The sequence below is a fragment of the Neopsephotus bourkii genome, unplaced genomic scaffold, assembly GCF_033783945.1.
Source record: "Neopsephotus bourkii isolate Nb327-2 ecotype Australia unplaced genomic scaffold, CSIRO-AGI_Nbou_v1 NB_753, whole genome shotgun sequence".
NCBI classification, from domain to species: domain Eukaryota; kingdom Metazoa; phylum Chordata; class Aves; order Psittaciformes; family Psittacidae; genus Neopsephotus; species Neopsephotus bourkii.
The window spans coordinates 151,562-173,054 of record NW_026901251.1 but is presented as its reverse complement, the minus strand read 5'-3'; the positions used below and the strand labels follow the sequence as shown (position 1 = coordinate 173,054).

Sequence of the window (21,493 nt, the reverse complement as noted above, 5' to 3'; positions counted from 1 at the left end):
TATTTATATTCTACCCAATGCTGAAACATTTTCTGCAAGGGATAGGATCTTTATGGAAATCAGTGGTCAATTAGCAATTGTATGCAGAATTCCTAGTAAAACTCCTTTTCTCGAAGGTCCAGACAGTTCTTTAGAATAAAAATTGGGGCTGGAATAATATTAGTGCCCTTTTTCCAGTGACCTGTTGTTGCTTTTAACTACTGAAAAAAATGCAATGCCACTTTAACACTACTGTTCAACCTCCAGTGAATCAAGATCTCCACAGTACTCTATTTTGCTCTTTAAAATGCACCTTATCTTTGAATGGGGAGAAAAAAAAACCTAAACTAAAACCCATGGGGTTTTTTTCTAATTTATGGACTAACATATTAGGAATTCAACGTAATTATATTAAAAGATGGAAGTAGACATTGCAAAATGAGAAGAAATTTGAGAGTCTTCTAAATTACATTTTTTTAAGAGAGCCTCATTGTTTACAGGAAGGAGAAACTAGTCCCTGGCTTTTTAGTCTTATGTCATTTTTATCATGCATACAATATATGATGGTGCTGGCAAAAAAAATTAAATCTGGAGTTAGTTACACTGTTCGGCCTAGCTCTAAGTTTTTCTTATAAGTCAGAAAACATGCTGTAACTCTGAAAAATATGTATAAAGGATTTAGGTACTCTATTTCCATCTTGTCTTTGAAAGTAACCTTCAAATAGTTCTAGAATTATCACTGCCAGGAATAACAAACACATATGTTGTCAATGATAGTGTGTGATTGACAAGGCATTGGCAATGTATATGCAATAAATGAGGGAGCTCTTTTCCAAGTAAGAGAGCAGGATGGCTGAGTAGATACCTATCCATTTTTTAATCTAAAATATTATATCATGATTGACCTTGGGTTTCTTCAGTATGTTTATGGGTTACCTTCAGTTGTAAAAGCTCATTACTACTTTGTTAGTGGAATATGCTACTGATTTTCAGGACTGCATGAATATACTTGTGCAGATGAACTACTTTTTAATGAATGTACATTTTCCAAGCCTGAGGAAACATTTACTTTCACACAGTCGTCATTTTACTAAAATTTCTTTATAAAGTTGAGCTAATCTGGTGTTAGGCAATAAGGAAGAGAGAAAAATAATTGATAAGCCAGTAATCTGAACATTGGTAGAATTCCATTCATGTTTGTAAAACTCTAGAAATTCATACTGTATTCCAGACAAATTGTTTGGCTCTATGTTTTCAAGTGGTTTGGGGTTGGGTTTTTTTCTCGTAAACATAACCCTCCATGAGAATTTGTTACATTACTTTGGGCTGCTATATTTTTTTGTAAAAGATAACAATATTCCATTTATGAACAAGAGCTGTTCTGGCATACCACTAAAAATATCCCTCGCTAAAAGTAGATTCCTATTGTAGCTTGTTCTCTTTCTGCACGGAGGAATGGTGGTATGGCATGGTGTACACATAAGTACATGAAGTAAATGATTCCTAAAAGGCATATTTGATTTAAAGCAGTTCAGTAATTATTAATTTCTTGCATAAAATAAAAACAAGAAATAGAAAATAACAGTAAAACTTTTAACTGAAAGCTACAAAATGACAATAAATTTAATTAACAATCCCATTTTCTTCAGCTAGCCTTATTTCACAGAATGTCTTTTTCAATGACTAGGAAGTAAGTGAAATGGAATTGATAGCTCACCTCCTCTTTGTTGTAATTATTATGTAGTAGTTTTTTAATCTTTTATATCTCTTTAGTCTTTATTCTGCGTGTCAAAATGGTTTATATGGTTCATACACTTGAAAATGCAGTTCAGTGAAATAAGTATTGCTAATATCAACTAAAACGTGTACCAAATTAAATTCTTCATCCTACGAGATAAAAAGGTGTGAGAGAGAGGTGTGAGAAAAAAGGTCACATTAGACTACTTATGGCAACTTCTAGCCTTTACAGGACAATATGTTGTCAAATGAAATCATACATGTTTGTGGCTTATTTTACTCTTGGAAGATTAAAGATTCAGGGGCAGAGTTTACTGTCTCAGCTTCTTTCACAGATGATATCCACTTCCGAGGTATCTTAAAAGGTGACTTCATAAATTAAAGTTGTAAATGCTGTAACTTTTCCACTTATTTCTTCCCTATTCCTGAGTGAAAAGAAATAATTTTTAAAAGTTAGGTGTAGTTATAGTATACCTGCAGTTCGTCTATTTGTCCTTTCAATAGAGAATACATGCCTGTAAGCTTTTTGCTTGCTTTGGCTAGGACTACTCTGAACTGTGTGACTGCTACATAGAGAGGAGAAGGATGAATTTTCTATGGAGGCTGAGAATACAATAGGGTTTCTCTGGTGGAATTCAGGACTCTGCAGTCTTGATCTACTGTTCTGCAGATTTCAAGTCATCTTTTTTCTATGAAATATGTACACTTAGGAATTCTAAAGTATAAAACACATCAGATCTGGGAAGTGCTCATCAAAGAGGCTCTTGTTAGAGATTAAGTTTGTGGCATATAGTTTAAGTTAATGAATGTTTTTTTGCTGTATGTTTGTTTATTTGCACACATATGTATAAATAAACACTACAATGCAAATTGTGCCATGACAACCACTATGCTTTTTTAAACAATAGAAAGACTAAAATTTTAGAGTGTATTTCAGATACTGGATCCAATATTCTGTCATCATATCGTTACTCCTCTGTAGCAACCAGTGTGGAGGAGGAAGTATTATGCTTGCATGTTTAAAGGCAAAGTTGATATTTTTTCTTGAGGAATTTATTTAAGTTAACTTAATGTAATGCAGTGATTCCATGTGTAAGCATCAAACCATTTAGTTATATGCATAAATGTATACCTAATGTATAGTTATATACATTTATAACTAAATCTGTAGGATAGGTTGTTGCTAGGAATATATTAAAGAATAGCAATCCTCCATAAATTATTTACAAAGCTTTCTCACAAGTAGCATAATCACAGAATGGTTACCTGTGTGTTACCCAGCTACTATGAAAACACAGTAAAAAGGGAGCAGATCCATGCTACTTTAAAACATTAATGTGTTACTGTGTAGCTGTCTGTATGCACAGTACCAGCACAGTCACACAGATAGAGATACGGTTCTGTCTTTGTAAGCCCAAATTAAATCAGCCCTTGAAGAGTTTTGAAGTTATACAGCCAGAACAGGAAATAGTTCTTCTGTGAATCAGAGTTGTGTGACCTGATGCTTCTTGGCTCACATGTTATAATAAACTGATTAAAATACTATTCCTTCACTGTAAGTACAGAATTTTTGCTTAGTTGCTGTTGTGCCTCTTTTGTGCCACTCTGGAGAAGTGCCTGGGGTTCCCTTTGTCTGCCATATGTCTTGAGGGATTTATCAGCTGTAGCACACAAAAGCTAAAGGCATGAACAAGAGCTGCAGGAGCAATTGTGGGAGAGTACAGGAAGGCTAAAAGCCGTCACAGGTGCATAGGTGATTTATGCATTCCTGTGTCCAGAATGCAAGTTGCCCTTTGGCAAAACCCAAGCTTGTGCTTATCTAAGACTTAAGGCTTAAAATAGGTACTTTTCCTCTGTGGCTGTAAGGAAGATTAGGTCTCTGACCTATGCTAGAGTGCTTCCTAAATTTCACTCTGGCTGTTGGAAAGACTTAATCAGAGGATTATGGCACGACTGTGGAAGCTACTGCTATTGTTTTGGTTGGGGACTTATGAGACAACCTGGGGGGAGGGTGGTTTGTTTTTGATTACTTTTTTTATGCATACAAGCTAGTGTGGCTGATGCTAGATCTGAAAGAAGGAGGTGCACAGCTGAACGGTTTCAGGGAGCAAGTTGAGTAATAGTGCAAAAGCCAGTGCTACTGTAGCAGGCACGTGCCCCCCCCCCACTGCTCCACTACCTGAATGTGTTTCTAGAAGCTCAACTGACAAGTATATAGCAAACATTAAATCTTGCTTTTTTTAAAAGAGTCATTGCAATAAATGGCTAAGCAGTTATGTTCTGGTATGTGAAAGCTATGTGGTATTGCTTGAATTTGCTGATGCATTTTGGCCATACATATCTATGGTGCCCTATCTTGTATTTCTCTTCCAGGTTCAGGTCCTTCGCAACGCAGGGGAAGAAGTGACCCTAACTGTGTCCTTTCTGAAAAGAGCACCTGCTTTTCTCAAACTGCCACTAAATGAAGATTGTGCATGTAAGCCTTTATTAATTAGCCAAATGACAACTCAGTTCAGTGTTCATAAATGCTTGCAGCTTGCAAGTGCAAGTGCATTGAGGGTGATTTACAGGAGCTTTTTTGGTCAGCACTACTGCCTGAGCATGAGCTGCCTGTATTGCCAGGTATTGTAGTAACATTCACCTCAAGCAAAAAATTGCTATCTTTGCTTGAAAAACAAATCACAAGGCATTTGACTGGTGTGAATCAGCAAAGCTGCAGGTAAAACAGTGAAATTACATTAGTTTACAGTATGATACAGAGACATTTTAGTCTGAAAGAATTATGTCTTGTAAATGTGACAGTGAGATTGTGTGTGTATGTTTAGATGGCTTGACTTTCCCATTTAAAATTCAGAGGCTTTGGTGGAAATGTCTGTCTACCTAAGAATAAATTACTCTGGGATGATAAATGTTTTGTTTAAGTCCAACTTAGTTTTAGTCAACTAGCCCCATGAGAGACATATGGAGACAGCTGTCTTCCTTTAATTATATTAAATTGTAAGTGTGGGTGCATAATTATAGACAATTGCAGCATATCCAAGCATATTTATATGTCAACCTGTGTCTTTTGTCACCACTGTTTTCCTTCTGCTTCTTGCACCTAAGAGGGTAAAATGAATTGCTTGATTTTTTAAGCAGTAAAACAAATATTTTGTTTCAATAATTTCAACCTTTTTAGTAGTAATTAAATAGTCAATTATGAAATAACATTTTATAAAATCATTTGATGAAATACTCTCTTTATCTTTTGCATGCGTATTAAAATTTAGTGGGACAAGAAATAATTTAGAACACCATAATCTTACACAACAGTACATTTGTTCCTTTTATGAAAGGTAGTGTTACCACAGAGTACCCGGAGTAATGCACAGAAACATGCATTTACATCAATCCTATCATATTATTTCTGGACTTTAGCATATAGTTTCCTAAAATGTTACAAGGAGTTAGAACTGTAAACATCATCAAGACTAACAAAAGCATTGTCATGACTAGTTCCTTCCCATGAAAAGTGAGCAAGGGGGTACACACTTCCCTTTTATTATCAAATTTGCAAAACCCATTGATTTTTCTTGCTAAACAAACTATGAACTCTATTAAGCAATGCACCAGGAGAGGTTTTCTTGAGCTTCTCTACTTAGCTGATGAAAGCTACCCATGCAAACCAGAGGATTGATGCTGGCTGAATGGAGAAAGTACATGAATGTTAGATATGACAAATCTAATGGGGGGAGGGTATATGCACACACAGAGAAATACACAAATTTGAATTCTAGCATTATAAATTAATTAAGATTTTTTTGTCAATTCATATTTGTATTAGGTGCCCCCAGCGACCAAAGCAGTGGCACATCCTCTCCCCTGTGTGACAGTGGTTTGCATCTCAACTACCACCCCAACAACACGGTAAGAGCAGGTTTTTAATTTTTTTTTTTTGTGGCATTAAATAGGAAATTAATTATACTATAATACCTAAGCGGAAGTACCTAATAAAGCACAGCAACATGAGTCGCACTCTAGTTAACATTGGAGATAGACAGTTCCATAGAGGGCGAAAGAAGTTGCCAGACATTATGGCTGGGAATTAAAATATGACAAATCATAACCACTGAGACTGTGCCTTGACAGATATGATTACTACTTTTATCTGAGCAGGAGGGATTTTGCAGAAGTTTTTTCCTTCTAGATTATTTTGATGGCATAGGAATTAAAATTATAAAAATGAAAACATACCTATTTAAAGAAAGGCAGAAAGCTTTTTTCAGGATAGTTTTCTATATTAGGTGCATGGTTTTGCTGGTTTAAGTTCAGAGTACTTTGTTTCTAGTAATTTACACTTGAAATTTTGCCAAAGAATGATGGCATTATAGAGGAAGTTCTCTCTAGGATGAAATGCTATAGATGTCTGATCAGATTTTTATTAAAAGATGCCTTTGGAATGCAATGAGGGGCTTTAAACAATTTTCTTAGCCAGGAAATACAAAATTTCCATCATTATATTGTTCTTAAGGGGATTTTGCTGTGCATTTGTCTTTATGATGGGTGAAAACATATGTAATATCTTGTGTAAATAGGTAAAGCATGTAGTTTTGACTAAACAATTTTCATTACATGTTAAATCCCATGCACAATTACCAGGTTTTGAGGTGATTTGTTAAAATAGACAGGTATGTAAATGTCTACAGGACCACAGGGAACAACTGAGTTATGGTTGTGTAGTGAATAATTTAGAGATCACCTTTATTCAGGGCACAGATAAAAGGCTAGTAGCTGATGATGAGATACATAGTAAACATTCACTTTTATTCATAACTAGCCATTTAAAAAAGAGGGCACAGTCTGTTTTCCCTAGGGTTTTAGAATACTGTTCCTCACACTTCCTTTAAGCATATTGATGGTGAGGTTCAGATTTATTTTATTTGTGGGAAATTCAGAATGTCTCCAGTACTAGCTAAAACTGATGCCAAATGGTCTGGGGAAAGCGAAACACTGCCAAATGAAATATAAAGTCTCTGAACTCTATCTCTCTCTTTCCAAATCTGCTGAGTACTTACAATGAAGCCCAAAACTGATAAGGACCTTTTAATTTTTTTCAGGATACATTATCATGTTCTTCATGGCCAGCATCCCCAGGACTTAGGTGGGAAAAAAGGTGGTGTGATCTCCGATTAATTCCACTTCTTCATTCACGATTTTCCCAGTACCTTCCAGGATCAGATTTGTGCAGGTAAAGAATTCCAGAAAGTTGAAACAACTTGACTTCTTGGTTGACATATAAAAGCCTTAGGGAGTTGCCTTGTTAGAATGGCATTATTAATTCTACCACAGCTGTCAGAGACATGAGATATTGGAGCTTTCATAAAGGTCTGTTGAGGTACACTTTCACCCATGTTCTGCTTTCACATCAGCCAGAAGGAGGGGAGGAAACATGATCTTCCCACTTGCACCTAGTTGTCAGGCCCATTTCTCAGTTTGTACACATAGATTGTCATATTTAATAACTGCTAATGCTCCTCTTCTGGAAAGCTTCTTTCTTAGCTGTTGTTTTTTAATACCTTTAGTTTTGCAATGCACTGAGCTAAGTTTTTCAGGCTCATTTTTTCTCACTGAGCTCTGCAATGTAATTTTATTTTTAAAATTTACTTCCTTCCATTTGTATTAAGTATTTTGCCTGATAACTTCACTGGGTGAAATAATCCTGTTGTTTGGGAGCAGCAAGGGCTGGTTGCCCCATGGGGAAGGCGAGCCAAGAGCTGACAAACCTGGACAAGGAATTGTCCATACAGACAAGGGCCCTGTTCTGCTTCCCTCAGTGGAGGAGCAGAGCAAGCCTAGCGGTGGTCTTCAGATGAGTCCATCATGGCAAGGTAGGGCCAGGTCAGGCTGGAGATGCAGCCTACACGTCAGGTCTGAATCAGTGGGTTACATGACCAGGCACAGGCATAGGTGAAACCAAACTCAGGCAAGGACCAAAGGCAAAAACCTGAGCAGATAAGCAGCTCCCAGGTGAGTAGGCCCTCCTACTCAAGCTGTTCCACAGCAGACTGATGCCACATCTCACAGCCACATCATGGCAGAATTAGCCTCAAGCACAAGCTGCTGCTCTCCCAGGAGGGGGAAGCGGGTGGACTCTGGGCCCTGACTCTTGTATCGATGGAAATGCTAAATAATCGTTCTTGATTTATGTTCTCATAAATTCAGATTACTGTCTTACGTTTCTAAAATTTGAAGGATCACTGTTATTATTTACTTCTAGAGAAACCCTTTCATAGATCTGAGTATCCTTCTTATTCTCTGTGTTTCTTTCATAATTCTAATATATTTTCTATATGACAAAGGGATCCAGACTTCAAGGAGGGTCTGTCTTGGTTTATATTAAGACATAATGCTGTTTTGCATAATTTTTCTCTGTTCTTATCTAATACTTTGTAATAGCCTATTACCTTTTGACTGTTACTGAGCTCTGTTTTTCAGAGAAATGTTTTTTGTAACTCTTGCATTTCTTTCATCAATGTTTATGGCTACAGTAGAGTCCTTTGTTACTTACATATAGCTAAGGTTATTTTTTCCCATATGTGTTACTTTACATTTGTTAACATCTAATTTCATTGCCATTTTGTCTCCCAATCACTGGGAAAGCTGTGCGAAGCTCATAGTCAGGTTCACAAATATGGCATCACTCTGATGGATGCTAGGTGCCCACCAAGCTGCTCGATCACTCCCCAGCTCAGCAGGACACAGGGGAAGAAGGGTGATTGGAAAAACCTTGGGTCAAGATAAAGGCAGTTTAATAAAGCAAAAGCTACACACAGAAGCAAACAAAAGGTTTATCATTTACTTCCATCAGCAGGCAATGTCCCGCCACTTCCAGGAAGTAGTATTTCAGTGCACACAGTGGTTAAACTTGTTAAAAGTTTTAAATACCTAGGTATTTTATGTATATATAAGAACGAAATTGTAGTACAAACAAATTCAATGAGTTACAGCATGTGAGTCATTAACTGGAGGACAGCTGTATACAGTTATAGAGCATGTGTCTCTATTACTACTACTTCTAATTAATCAGAAACATTAGCTCCTAAAATAAGCACAAAGGACTTGTGAAGCTGTGAACCCTTACTAATTGAAATAAACTCTGGCTTTCCCATGTAGCCTTCATGTCTTCCAGCTTAGATGTGTGAGTCTGGGAAGAATAGTGTGTTATGCTATACCCTAGTGGCACATCAGAGACTAGCAGTTCTTCCAGGGTAACGCATGAAAAATTATGAAGTTAATACAGAAAAACTTTGTTACTATTTCTGGAAAGACTGTTTCATGGAAGAGCCTTCCCAGTACCTTTTCTCTGTTTCTATGCTCCCCCTTCCATGTGTTTTTGTGGGTCCTACTGTCAACTGTTACCATCTACCCCAGGGAGTGGGTTAATGAACCCCACCCCTGAAACTGGTGGAAGAGGAGCGTTCTTCAACCTCAGTTTGGGGTTTGCATAGCTTTAATTTTACCTTTTCTTATCATGGCATGCTTCTTTCTTATTCATTCTCACAAACATTTGGAAGTTGGACAAAACCTTCCCATAGCCTCAGTTGATTTTAAGGGCTGTTGTTGCTTAGATCTGCCTAGGTCTGACAGCATTTTCCTATTCACAGAGCTGAAATTAAAGCAGGTTAGGGAACAGTTATTTTAGCAGTAGATAATTCTGAAGCTTAAAATAGCCTGCAGCTTTTGACTAGTAATAGCAAAATCATATTTACTTGACGCCATGATCCTTTTTCTCAATAATAGTGGCGAGCTCGGGGAAGTGTAAACCAAAGGCTACAACAGTGTGTTGGTTGAACTGAAAGGAAACAGGTTGTATTCACCATGGATGCAGGAGGTTTTTTTTATTAAATTTTCTGAAAACCTTTAGCTCAATGTTTAACAGTGGTTGAAATAGAAATAATTAAAAGCATGAAGCATAAGTGGCCTAAAACTGTGACAGTCAAATCTGAGATCTGTTCTGCTGTACACTTCAGATAAGATATTGAATTGAACAGAACTACTGACATAGAAAATTAGAGCATACTCAACTGTCATAGTTCTAGGGTTTTAAAATTTAGTCTTCTGCATCAATAATACATGAGCTTAAAGTGCACATTATAACACTTGTATTTTACAAAGACAGATTTTTAGGTAGTAATGATATTCCTGAGGTTTGGATTTCCAGAAAATAAATTTGAAAATATATTCATACAAAACAAAATACATCACACTTAAACCTTGAATACCTACTCTGATATTTTTTTCTCCTTGTGTCCTTCTATGTTGTCTAACAGGAGGAAGTTAAGAGTACTTAAAGAAAAAAAAATAGTCTAAATATAGCAGAGGGAGTGGAGTTTCCTTAAAAAAAGCATAAACCAAACATTTTAGGTTGCTATCAAGAAGTTAATAAGAGTGTTTTAAATTACTGGAATATTTAAAATTGTTAATCCATCTCAAAATGTGTTATGAGAGGAAGGTAGATGATAATTTTTAAAAGAGACTGCTATATAGAACAACATTAATAATAGGATATTGAAAATTAGAAAGCAAAATGAAATGGAAGCTAATTCATTAATTTTTCTGTACTTGCTATTTACAAAGCTGTTTTCACTATCAAAAGCCTAATAACTTTTCATATTTCGGAGTTTGTCTGTGCTCATTGATACTTGGGCAAGAACACTCTGAATGAATGCTGTTTTTTTCTATGTGCATACATCAAATACCTAGGGAACAGTAGGAACAGTCTGATGCCCTGAATGCATCAGATTCAATGTGTATAGTGTGAAGGAAATTTGTTCATCAGGACTGAATCTGGAACAGGGTTTCTTTGCTTGTGCAAGTTAGCATCACACATTAATAGATTACGTGGATTCCTACTTTGGTTTGCAATAGACTGAGTAGAAAGAAGGGGAGTCCTGAAATTAATGCTGTAAGAGATAGTCAACAGATTTGAGCATCATGCCATGTTCTTCGTGTAAGGACTTAGAATTTTATTCTTGAAGAATTTACCATTTATATTTATAGCCATTTAAAATAAGGATATAGCAAATAAATGCTAGCTGTGTTATCTGAAGATGCTTTAATTAAACCTTTCTCAAAAACTTTATCTGACATAAGTACATGTCCATGTCAGGTACGTGACCACTGAGAGCTACTTATTTCAATGCACATGAGTCATTGAAACAAGTAGCTCTCAGTTCGTACCTTTGGGAATTTAATGAGAAGTCACTACCCATGTTAATGAGCATTCACTACCCATGTAAAAAGGCAACTAAACTGAAAAGTTAGATAACGGATTTAGATAAACCACTGGTCTCTTCATGATCGTGTCAGGATATGTAAGTCTAATCCTCCTGTAAGAGCTAGTTCTCATGATGAAAATCTCAAAGCAGTGGGGTGGGTCTAGTTAATTTTTAATGCTTCTCCTGACCAAAAGATAAGCCTGTACTTGACATGGATGCAGCAAAGACCTTTGTGGTAGAGATAGGTATTAGCTGTAGATTTTATACAACTAGAAGATAATTTCAAAAGGCAGAAAAAAACCAACAGACTTTGCTGAGTGGATATCTGTCTTGAGATTTCAGAAACTGTCATAAGTGACACTCAGTTTTACCCTGAAGATAATGATCACTTTGCTTGAGCCATTCTTAAAGAGTCTGAACTATGTACTTAATTTTAAACCATTAATTGATCATTGACAGGTAGGTTTGTAGCAGTGTGACAGAGGTAGAATGTGGTATTTTCTGTATGTTTAGTATCTCTCACTCTGGGATATGGATTAATATTGAAGTTTTTTGGTTCTGAAACCTGTGAGCCTTCCAAAGGCTTTTAGCCAAGAAGCCTATTTACTGAAGAAATTAGGTCTGCTACTCTTTTAACGTCTGAAAGTTTTCTCTCATTCTGTAATTGCTCAGCATTCAGCTGTGGAAAGTCAATCTATAAAGCAAGACAGATTATTGCATACATGCCCAGATTGGTGCTGGGGTAGAAGCACCCAGGTGTCAATTGCTTTTGTCATTGAATGTCTCTTGGCATTTCAGTGTATTTTGGTAATGATCCTATATTCAGAAATGCAATTGTAAAAGTCACTAATGCAACCTGATTGATTTTTAATTCTACAGCTTTTCTACCAGTAGTTTAGAAAAGGAACAAAACTCTTTAACCAAGAGCAGCTGACAAGGGGTGTCCAGACCTTACTGTATTTAAACAATGTATTAGAAATGTATTAGAAAAATGAAATGTATTAGAAAAATGAAACAAAAGTTGTTGATAAAAAGGTACTGGTAATTCGTGAATTTTGCAAATGGTTGTTTAGAGTGTGCAATGCTCACCTTCCCTCTCTGTGGTCTGCAGTATTAAAGTATTGACTTTTTGGCACGTATCGGCTATTTCACTTGTTTATCCTCTGAAGTCATGCAGTGTTGGTCAAGGTTCTGTGGAGCTAGTCCATGGAATTTTTTTATAGCTTCATGGAACCTTAATATAGACTGAGTTGACCTTTTAGCATGATCATTTTAATATGTCAGGTATTTATAAAACAGAAAAAACAGCAATTTATCAGTGTTCAGTGGCTGACCGTTGTAAGAAAACATTTCTACAAACATTGTTAAGATGATATGCTAGAATAGATGAAATTTTCTTCTGACCTAATCTATTATGATATGTCTATAGGCAAAATGCATTCCAAGTAATTGCTGTGGATGGGGTTTGCAGTGGAATAATTCAGTGTCTCTCTGCTGAAGACTGTATTGACTGGCTACAAGCAATAGCAAGTAACATTTCCAACCTCACAAAGCACAATGTAAGTATGGATCCAAATAAGCCAGAAGGTTTCCCAATCATACTTGATCATAACTGTCATAAAAGCCTAATGGGTTCACACACAGAATTATCTGCATATAAACAGTGCTTGAGGCTGTCTGAGAGAAGTCAACTCAAGTTTGTCATCAAATCAGACTTTGTGAGAAACCATTGAATGGGAAAACATTCCTCCCTAAAGTCATGTAGTTCACTTTATCACTATCAGAGTTATTTGCTTCTTAGCAATACCAGCTAGCATTAGAAACAAAGACCAAACACACAGGAGAAAGCCAGGTGTAATGTGTAAGCACATATAAAAAAAATAGAATCTCTACTTTCTTGATAGTTTGAGGAAACACATCTATATAAAGACTGGTATAATCAGATCTGAATTAGATATTAGGTCTGTTTAGGTATTGTTTAACGCAAGGAGAATGGCAAGGTGCTTCTGTGTTATAGACACAGATGTTCGTTATCAGCAAAGGCTTAATGCATCTGTAATTCATGCACTGTGCTTTTATGATCTGATCTTGTTGGATAGGTGTCTCTTTTTATTGAAGCAAGAATAAATGCTACACAAAAGTTATACCAAACTACTAGTAAGTTCAATTGAAAGATCTTTTGGAACTGCCTTGGATGTGTTTTGTATTTGATAAATGATGTAGTTTTTTCCTGCAGAAGCCTATATGATATCTTCCCTGATTTTCCTCAAAAAGTATGGAACACATGGGTAATTCCATTATTTTGAAATGAGTTATAACAAGGAAGCCCTAGAGAATTTAATTTACATTCTCTCAGATTTCCTTAAATCTGCTTTAGACTCCCAAACCTGCCTCTGAGTTTGCTTTTGTTTCAAATACAGGGAAAGTATAGAAGGAAGTTGTATTTCTTGGAGATTTATATTCAAGATGCAAAACTATGTTCCATCTGGCAACAATATGTAAAAGTCATTGTATTATAAAAACGTGACAGACATGAATTCATCCACCATCTGCAAGCTTCCATGCAGTACAAGCCAACTTTATGGCTATTTATTCATCCTTACAGTTCTGTTGCTGTAGAGAACCTTTCTTGTCTAAGTAAGCTTTCTGGCAATTGAGAGTGCTGTTTTTCTCTCTTTTCGTGTTTATTTCAGACTATTAATGTTTTTTGCTACCTGAAGCAGTGTATTTGTTTACTCACAACAGTACATGATGATACAACTATTACGCCAGTGTTCATATTTGCTTTATCCCAAAGACAGACTGTAAAGTACTCTGTGAGAGTTAAGGCTTATGACAGTTATCTGTCATCTAAATAACTAGGGCAGTATTTAGATAACTAGGGCAGTTATCTAAAACTGCCCTAATTGTTCATAGCCCATATGAATTTATGGAGACCAATGAGACTCTCTTTTCTGTAACATACTTTATTTTAAATTGTCAGTTGCCAGAAAGAATTAGTTATTTGACAGCATATGTGATAAGTAAATGTAAGAAACATTAGGCACACAGAGTGGAAAAACCCAAACTGTTGCTCAGAACAATGATTAGATGTGATTAGAGGTCCCCATATTTTCTTTCTTTACAAGATGGCTATTGACATATACATACTGTTGATGTTAATGTTTTTCCTTTAAGAGAGGCATTTACTCACAGTCTCCCTTACTGTGGCATACAGTACCAAAGAAAGAGAGCATAGGACTTTATTTGAACTTCTGAACAATTTGGCTGATTTTTAGTTACAATTAACTTCTTATTTCTGTCTAGAGGTTATGAAAAACAATTTGTTTAATTTAAACACCATTTAGCTGATGGAAAGGTTAACTTTCATGCTCTTTCTCATATCCTTCTTTTGAAAAACAAGGAAGCAGATGAAAACAAGACTATAAAAACTAAATTGTTTCTGAAAGCATTTCCTTTACCTGTGAATCAAGTTTGGGCTGTGTAGATTTGGGTGGAATTTATCTTGCCTAACTTTAGATGTCTTAAAGCGGAATGTCCAAAGAGTGATCCATATGATTTACTTTCAACATCTCTATTATGATGAGATTAATTCCCTGAGGGCATTGCTTTCTTTCCTTTGACTGGTAAGGGACCCTAGGGTGGTGAGTTCAGACTCAGCACCTAGAGATGTGTATATCACACGTCGGTCACACCTGCCCTTGAGGGGCCAGAGAGAGTTTCTCCAAATAAATCTGCCAAATAAATGTTTGGATAACTTGAAAAAAAAGCATACTATTTTCAACCAGAAAATCTGATTTATTTTACTTTTTCACACACAAGCTAGCTGAAAAAAAATGATCTGATAGTTCAAGACTCACAAATGTGTGTTGGAATAACATAGCTTTCTGTCCCTGTGGTCCTGTATCTGTGTTACAGTTCTGAGTCCCTGGCTCCAAAATTTCATGTTTGAGTCTACAGTTCAATTAAATTTTTATAAGTATAATATCAAAATCTCTTCTGTCATGATCTAATATGTCCCAAAAGGTTATGTTACTCACTCTCAGAATCATCAGCGTAGCCAGTATCTACCAAAGAGCAAGGAGCTAACAAAAATGCAGGAGTAGAAGCAAAACCAAAATCTTGACATCATTATCTTTCTTTCATAGGCAATATTGCTAACTGAATATACATGATGGAAGCTGGAATATGGTGCCTGCAAGCAAACACATTTTGCCTGCAGTGGTTACACTATCAATCATTGTACAGTGTGAGATAAAAATTGTATTATTATGCAACAAAATATTTACAGTTTTAATGCAAAGATATATGAAATTACATCCTGAATACAGGATGAGAGATTAGCTAAAAATATCAATATGTTAACTGAATTAGTGACTTCAAATTTTCATCAAAGACAGACTCCAGTTATGCAGTCTTTTTTGTTCATATTCAGTAAATTTGAACTAGTGTCCTCTAGCTTTTCTAGAATACTGAGAGTGATACTGCTAATTTTCATTTCTTTAGCACCCCAGAAACCATGGAGAACTTATATATGAGATGAAATACATCCCTTTAAAATTACACAACATGAATTGAGTTGGTATGTAATCAGATTGTATACTGTAGAAATGCACTGTTGGAAGTGACTTAATATCACATTTTAATTCATGATGTGATGAATCCATCATGTGCTGAAGTTTGGGTAACTGTAAAGGGATTCTGTAAGTCAGTAGTAGAGGAAGAGAAAAAAAGTACAAAAAGGGAGAAAAAAAACCTACAAGTATAATAATATGATCTGTTCCACTTGTGAGAAGAATAAAGTATCACAGGACTACTGCAGTGTTTAGTAAGTTACTGAAATAAATTAGTAGTACATGTCTCATTTTTTCTGGTAGATGCTTCCACCAGTAAGAGCATACTGTGAAATGTTATATTACATGAATAAATCAATGTCACTTACATGAAGTGAACAGATTTCACATTTTAATTTTTTAGCTGAAATACCATGGCAAACCACCAGGGTGCTCTGATGTTAGTAATTTTGGAGTTTTGGGGGATTTTATGCTCTTAGATGCAACACAAATTGTGTATTGCAATAATATTTAATTTTTTGGGGTTACTAAGCATGTTTGGAGCAAATCCAAAAAGGTTAACATTATTATGAAACCTCATACAGTGGTATATTCTGTAGTAGTGCAAAGGACAAATAATGAATAGAATTCAGAAGTTGAAAGCCTTGTAAAATGAAGGCCAAAACAACAGAGGATTATAGGAAGTCTTCAAAATATTACAAATAGAATAGTTTTTACAGATACCTTTTCTTTTTTTTCCAAGACAGAACTACTCAGATAAATTGGGTGTTGTCAAGTAAATTTATGTTCAAGTGAGTTTTAGGCAGTGTTAGGCATCCAGGTGTTTACAGAGTCCTGGCATTTCAGGTTTTTGTTCTGCATCCTGTTCTCAGCCTTGTAAAGGGAAGTCTACAGAGGTAGTCACTCCAGTGCTGATATTTAGGTTTCTGAAGGAACATTTAAAACTCGGAACTCAATGCACTTGTAACATCCTGCTCCCTTTTTTTTTTTTTTTTTTTTTTTCTATTCCATAATTGTCTTAAGGCACATAGATCTAAATGAATAAATGTAGTGAATGCAGCATCAAAATTCCAAAAATAAATACCTATTTTTCCTCCCTTTTTTAACATGGGATGTTGCCAGCCTGACATTTTTAAACACATCCATTTCTATGTCACTGTTATCAAGTATTACATGTGGCCTTGTTGCATACTTACTTACATTTTGGGCAGTTTGATGCACGTATTATTTTAGTAGTTGCCTGTATCTTCTTGACTGAAGAATTGTCAGGTATTTTATATCCTCTTGGGCATACTGATTTAGCTGTAAAGAAAAAGTTAGGTCTTGCCAAACTGTATAGTTGTTGCTCCAGTATGTTTCATCTGCACTATTATAATGTATCTGAGTTTAAAGGATAACGTCTATCATGTGACAGGTTAGGAAAAAAGCACAGGAAAGAGTATTATTTGAGAAATATTGTTTCCAGAATAGCTACATTATCTGGGAAATTTGTAGCAAGAAACTTCTGTCTTCCTAGCTGGAGCTGTTGTTATAACACATTATGATGATAGTACTCAGCAAGACATGCAACCTTGCAGTCTTGATTTGGAATATATGTTGTAAACTTCAATTAGTCATGATAGCTTTTTAAATGAAACAAAATTGACTTTCTGTAGCAAACTCCTCCCCAGTGTTAAATCTTTTAATGCTGTCTGTAATAATATCTTTCCAGGTTTGCTGTACATAGTATTACAAGTCTTGCAGTGGTCAGTAATATCTGGCAAAATTATTACCATCTGTATTATGATAAATTACCACTATATAGCTCTAAAATACAATTTAAGAGGAACAATGTCCTTAAGAGAGAATAAAAAGCCCTTTGTAATATTCTTGAAACAGACGAATCACAATTTGCCTGTTAAATGTAAGCCTTAAAAAATGAAAGCCATGTTATTGCAGAGAAAGAATTTTTGCAGTTTTATATATGATGTTGTCATACAGTAAAGAGTACCTGAACTTTATCTGATTCATCCAATTTTGTACGGATTCAAATTAAATCGTAGCCTTGTACTGGCATTTAAATAAAAGCAAAACATCAGAATATTCAATATGTACTTTAATCTGTGTAGGATTTATATTAAGCTCTAAGACTTTCTCCCTTCATTCCGTTATTATTGAAGGTTTAAGTTGACACACTATAATAAAGATTATAATCTGTTGAGTTAGTAGACACTTTGCAGGGATGCCATGCTTGCTCTCAACATCCCACCCCTGTAAAAGGTAGCAAGGAGCCTGTAATTAAGGAAAAAAAAAATAAAAATCTCTTCATTGATTTAAAGTGGCAAAGAAGTGATGGCAAGAATGTAGGAAGTAAGAGCAGTCTGACTGGGAACACAGGTAAGCCACTCTGGTTTTTGCAGAGAGGTAACACGTGGAAAAAGAAAGTACTTATAAATTGCCCTTTCCTGCCAAAATGCCAAGCTGCCCTTTCAGTAGAAGTTGGAGATTTCCAGCTACTTTAATCTAGGTTTGTGGGGTTTTTTTGTTTGTTTGTTTTTGGGTTTTTTTGTGCAGTAAACTGTTCAATATTCCACAGTCAGTTTACTTTAAGTGAGAGCATGTGGAAAGTGGCTGTTGAATAACAAACTGTTGTTGATAGAATAGCAACTGGGACCCGGGAGGCTAGACAATAACCTTTCTTTTTGTCTTCCTCCTCTTTGCTGTCTTAAAAAAACCGAAACCAAACAGGAATATGATTATTTGTATTTTAAAGCAAGGGTGTCTTGTTTTCACGTCCCTTTCCTCTTACACACTTTTACAATATATTTTTAAAAGGTGGTTACATCAAAAGTTCTGCCTTTCTTCCACAACCAATTAGGAAAAAAAAAAGGAATAAAAGAAATTGAAATGCACTCAAAAAGCAATAAAACACCTCAGGGTATACATTATTAATAGGCTAATGTGTTGAAAGTACTTTCTCCATTTGATTGTCTTGCTTCATAAAGTGCTGTAGGTATCCAGCACATTCAGATAATGTACAGTTTACATTCACCTGAGGAAGAGAATGGACTCAGAGTGCAGACAGGTGGTGGAGAAGACAGGAATTTCAGTCATTGCAGGACAGTTTTAAGAGGTTGGTGCAAACAAACCCAGTTGATGGGAGAATAGGCAAAACAACAAATGACCACTAGGCAGAATGTGCTGCAGAGGAAAAGAGCCCCAGATGCTCTGAACTTGCTATTTCTATGCTAAGAAAAGGTCTTGTGAAACAGTGGCAAGTTTCCTATCTCCTAATAATACCTCATGTTCTTAAGTGAAAATTCTGAAAAGTCATCAACATGATTACAGCACTGGTTTGTTTTCAACAGTTTGTTTATTTCAGAAAATTAGATAATTACATACAAAACTTATTTCAAAGGCTGTTGTTGAGGTTGCGAAGTCATACTTAAAAACTGAGAATAAAGCACCTTGTCTCATTCTCATTTCTCAATGCATGGTATTTATAACTTGTCACTCTGAAGAATTATTCATTTCCTTTGTTTATGTTTACTTTCTTGAACTGTTTACTATTATGGTATGAGAGTTGTCTGTTTGGGGTTTTAGGGGTTGTTTGGGGGGAGGGCTGGGGGGGGAGTCGGTTGGTTATTTTTTCTTTTTTTTTTTTTTATTGTTTCAAAATTTTTTGAGCAATTCCACAGGAACTGCAGTACAGTAAAATGAAAGGAATTTTTTTTTTTACTGCATTTGTAAAATCACTTGAGACAACTTTGGCCTTAAATAACCCTAACTTACTTAGAAAGTAACTTAAAGCACAGCTGTCATGACTTATTTGCAATTACCTAATTTTTCCACCCTTTCTGGTTGTGTATGTAGCTGCCTTTTCTGTATTTCACCTGATTCTTCAGTACAGATAACTTTAAACTTTGCCAGTTCAAAGGTGCAGTGTTCTTCATAGAATTCTGAATTTAATCAGGGTTATTTCACGTTGAAGAAAGAACAGTGTGAAATATTAGAATTAAACCCAATTATTAAGTCTAAGGGGGAAAAAAAAAAGTAAACTGCTTTAAAGTTATGTATGTGTCTGTATATGTGTACATATGCATACTAATATGCACACACAGAATAAGATTTAGTAGGTATTAAATATTAAGAGGTAGAAGTATATTAAATCTATAAAAATGTATAAAACAATTTTTTCGTTGCTTCATTTCTGTCTGAAATCAAACCTGCAATCTTATGCTCTATATAATAATGTCTCAGAAGTTATTAATCACATATATTTGATTGATATTAAAATTACTACACATTTGTATATTTGATGCAGGTAATCCTTTATTCTCCAATTTTGCTTTATTTTTATGAGACAATTATCACTTATGCCTGGGTGATCTGTCAAGAGAGTGCTTTATGACTCAGGTGTACATACTGGGTTCCTAAATTCTACTTTGATATGAGATCTCCTGTGATAGGAAAAGTAGTCACTAATTTTTAGATATGGAGCATGAGGAAATAAAAAAACAATACTGGGGAGGAGGCAACCAGGTAGTTACAGAAAGCCTGTTCATCTCGTCCATAACTACTTAATGTTTCACTACCATAAAATACAATATAAAATGCAACTAATGAAGGATTTGATGTTGGTTAATCCTTAAACTGACTTTTAGCTATATTAGAAGAAAGATGATGTAAGATCAATGCAGATGCACAATTTAGCTCTTTTAATGTAATAAATTCCAGGTTTATTCATGAGGCTACTTTTCAAATATCATCAAAAAAACCCTTACTTCTATTTCAAATTACTGATTTGAAAATTACTCCATTGTTCTTCAAGTGTGATACATAAAAAAATCAGTAGAAAGTATTTTTGTACCCTACTGTGTCAGTAATACACTGACCATTTGAATAACAGGATAAAGTGTTTTTTTTTCATTAGAACAAATTATGCAGAAGTAGATTTGAATATGTGCAACTAATCTATATGGAGGTGATTTATTTGCGGGTTTCATAGGTTTCCAGTTTATACAGACAAGGGGTCTTAAAAAAAATCAGGATAAAAATGTACAGTTTCCAAAACTATTTATAAGTCTGTTGGTTAATGATCAGACAAAATTACTGAAGTTTTCTCCAGGGAATAATATGTTACCTGCCTTGCAGAAAATACCGTTTTCATTGTGTTTGTTTCCTAAGGTAATAAAAAGGATAAAAATCTTCCTATCAAATCCCAACATGTTGCAGCTTCTCACACAATTCATCCAATTTAACATTGTCAAATGAGTTCTAGTAGTTCTTCACTGGTATCTGATTGCCAAGGAACTAAACATCTCTTTTTGTAAAAATGTAGGAATTTAATCTAATTTAGCTAAATTAAGTAATCTCATAGAAATGTTAGGTATTTGTCCCTGAGAAGGCAAGATCCTGTCACCCAAACTTCCTACAAACTCAAGGGATAAAAGAAAATGTCTTTAAGACTTGAAGAAAGTGAACCAATCTTCCTATCTTAGGCACTTCTATCCCATTAACTATATAAAGAATGCAGCTATCTCCAGAGGGTAATTCAGTCTCCTTGAATTAAGTACCTACCTCTCCCACTACCAATAGGAAATGGCAAGAGGGTACTTTAGCATAATAGCCTACAGGTTGAAAGAGTTACCCTGACACCAGAGACAGGAGCTTTCCATGCTACTTAGCCTGCAGGCATGGTACCATCTGTCTCACCCCTGGCCAAAGGATGTCCAGAGACAGAGGACGGCTGAGACTCTGCTCCCTCCTCTGAAGACTGTTCTCTTTGCTATTCCTTGAGCCACATGTAAAATTCACACCGGTACTGTTTAACAGGAGGTAGGGCTCTCATCCAGGCTATCCAGTAGGATTCATCTATTTGGAGTACTGGTTAAGTGCAGCAGATACATGCTTATCTCCTATGTCCCATAGCATCAATGGGTACTCTGGTGTTAGCTGTCATGACCA

General features: G+C 35.5%; 1 protein-coding gene across 8 annotated transcripts in view; it reads left to right on the top strand.

The window, feature by feature from the left end:
- SNTG1 (syntrophin gamma 1) overlaps positions 1-21,493 on the top strand; it is a 305,233-nt gene that overhangs the window by 204,432 nt on the left and 79,308 nt on the right. For all 8 annotated transcript variants that reach the window (XM_061354827.1, XM_061354829.1, XM_061354830.1 and 5 more), the window contains 4 exons: positions 4,090-4,192; positions 5,540-5,622; positions 6,813-6,943; positions 12,403-12,532. In XM_061354827.1, coding sequence (XP_061210811.1) covers positions 4,090-4,192; positions 5,540-5,622; positions 6,813-6,943; positions 12,403-12,532 — 447 coding nt within the window. The remainder of the gene's footprint in view (positions 1-4,089; positions 4,193-5,539; positions 5,623-6,812; positions 6,944-12,402; positions 12,533-21,493) is intronic.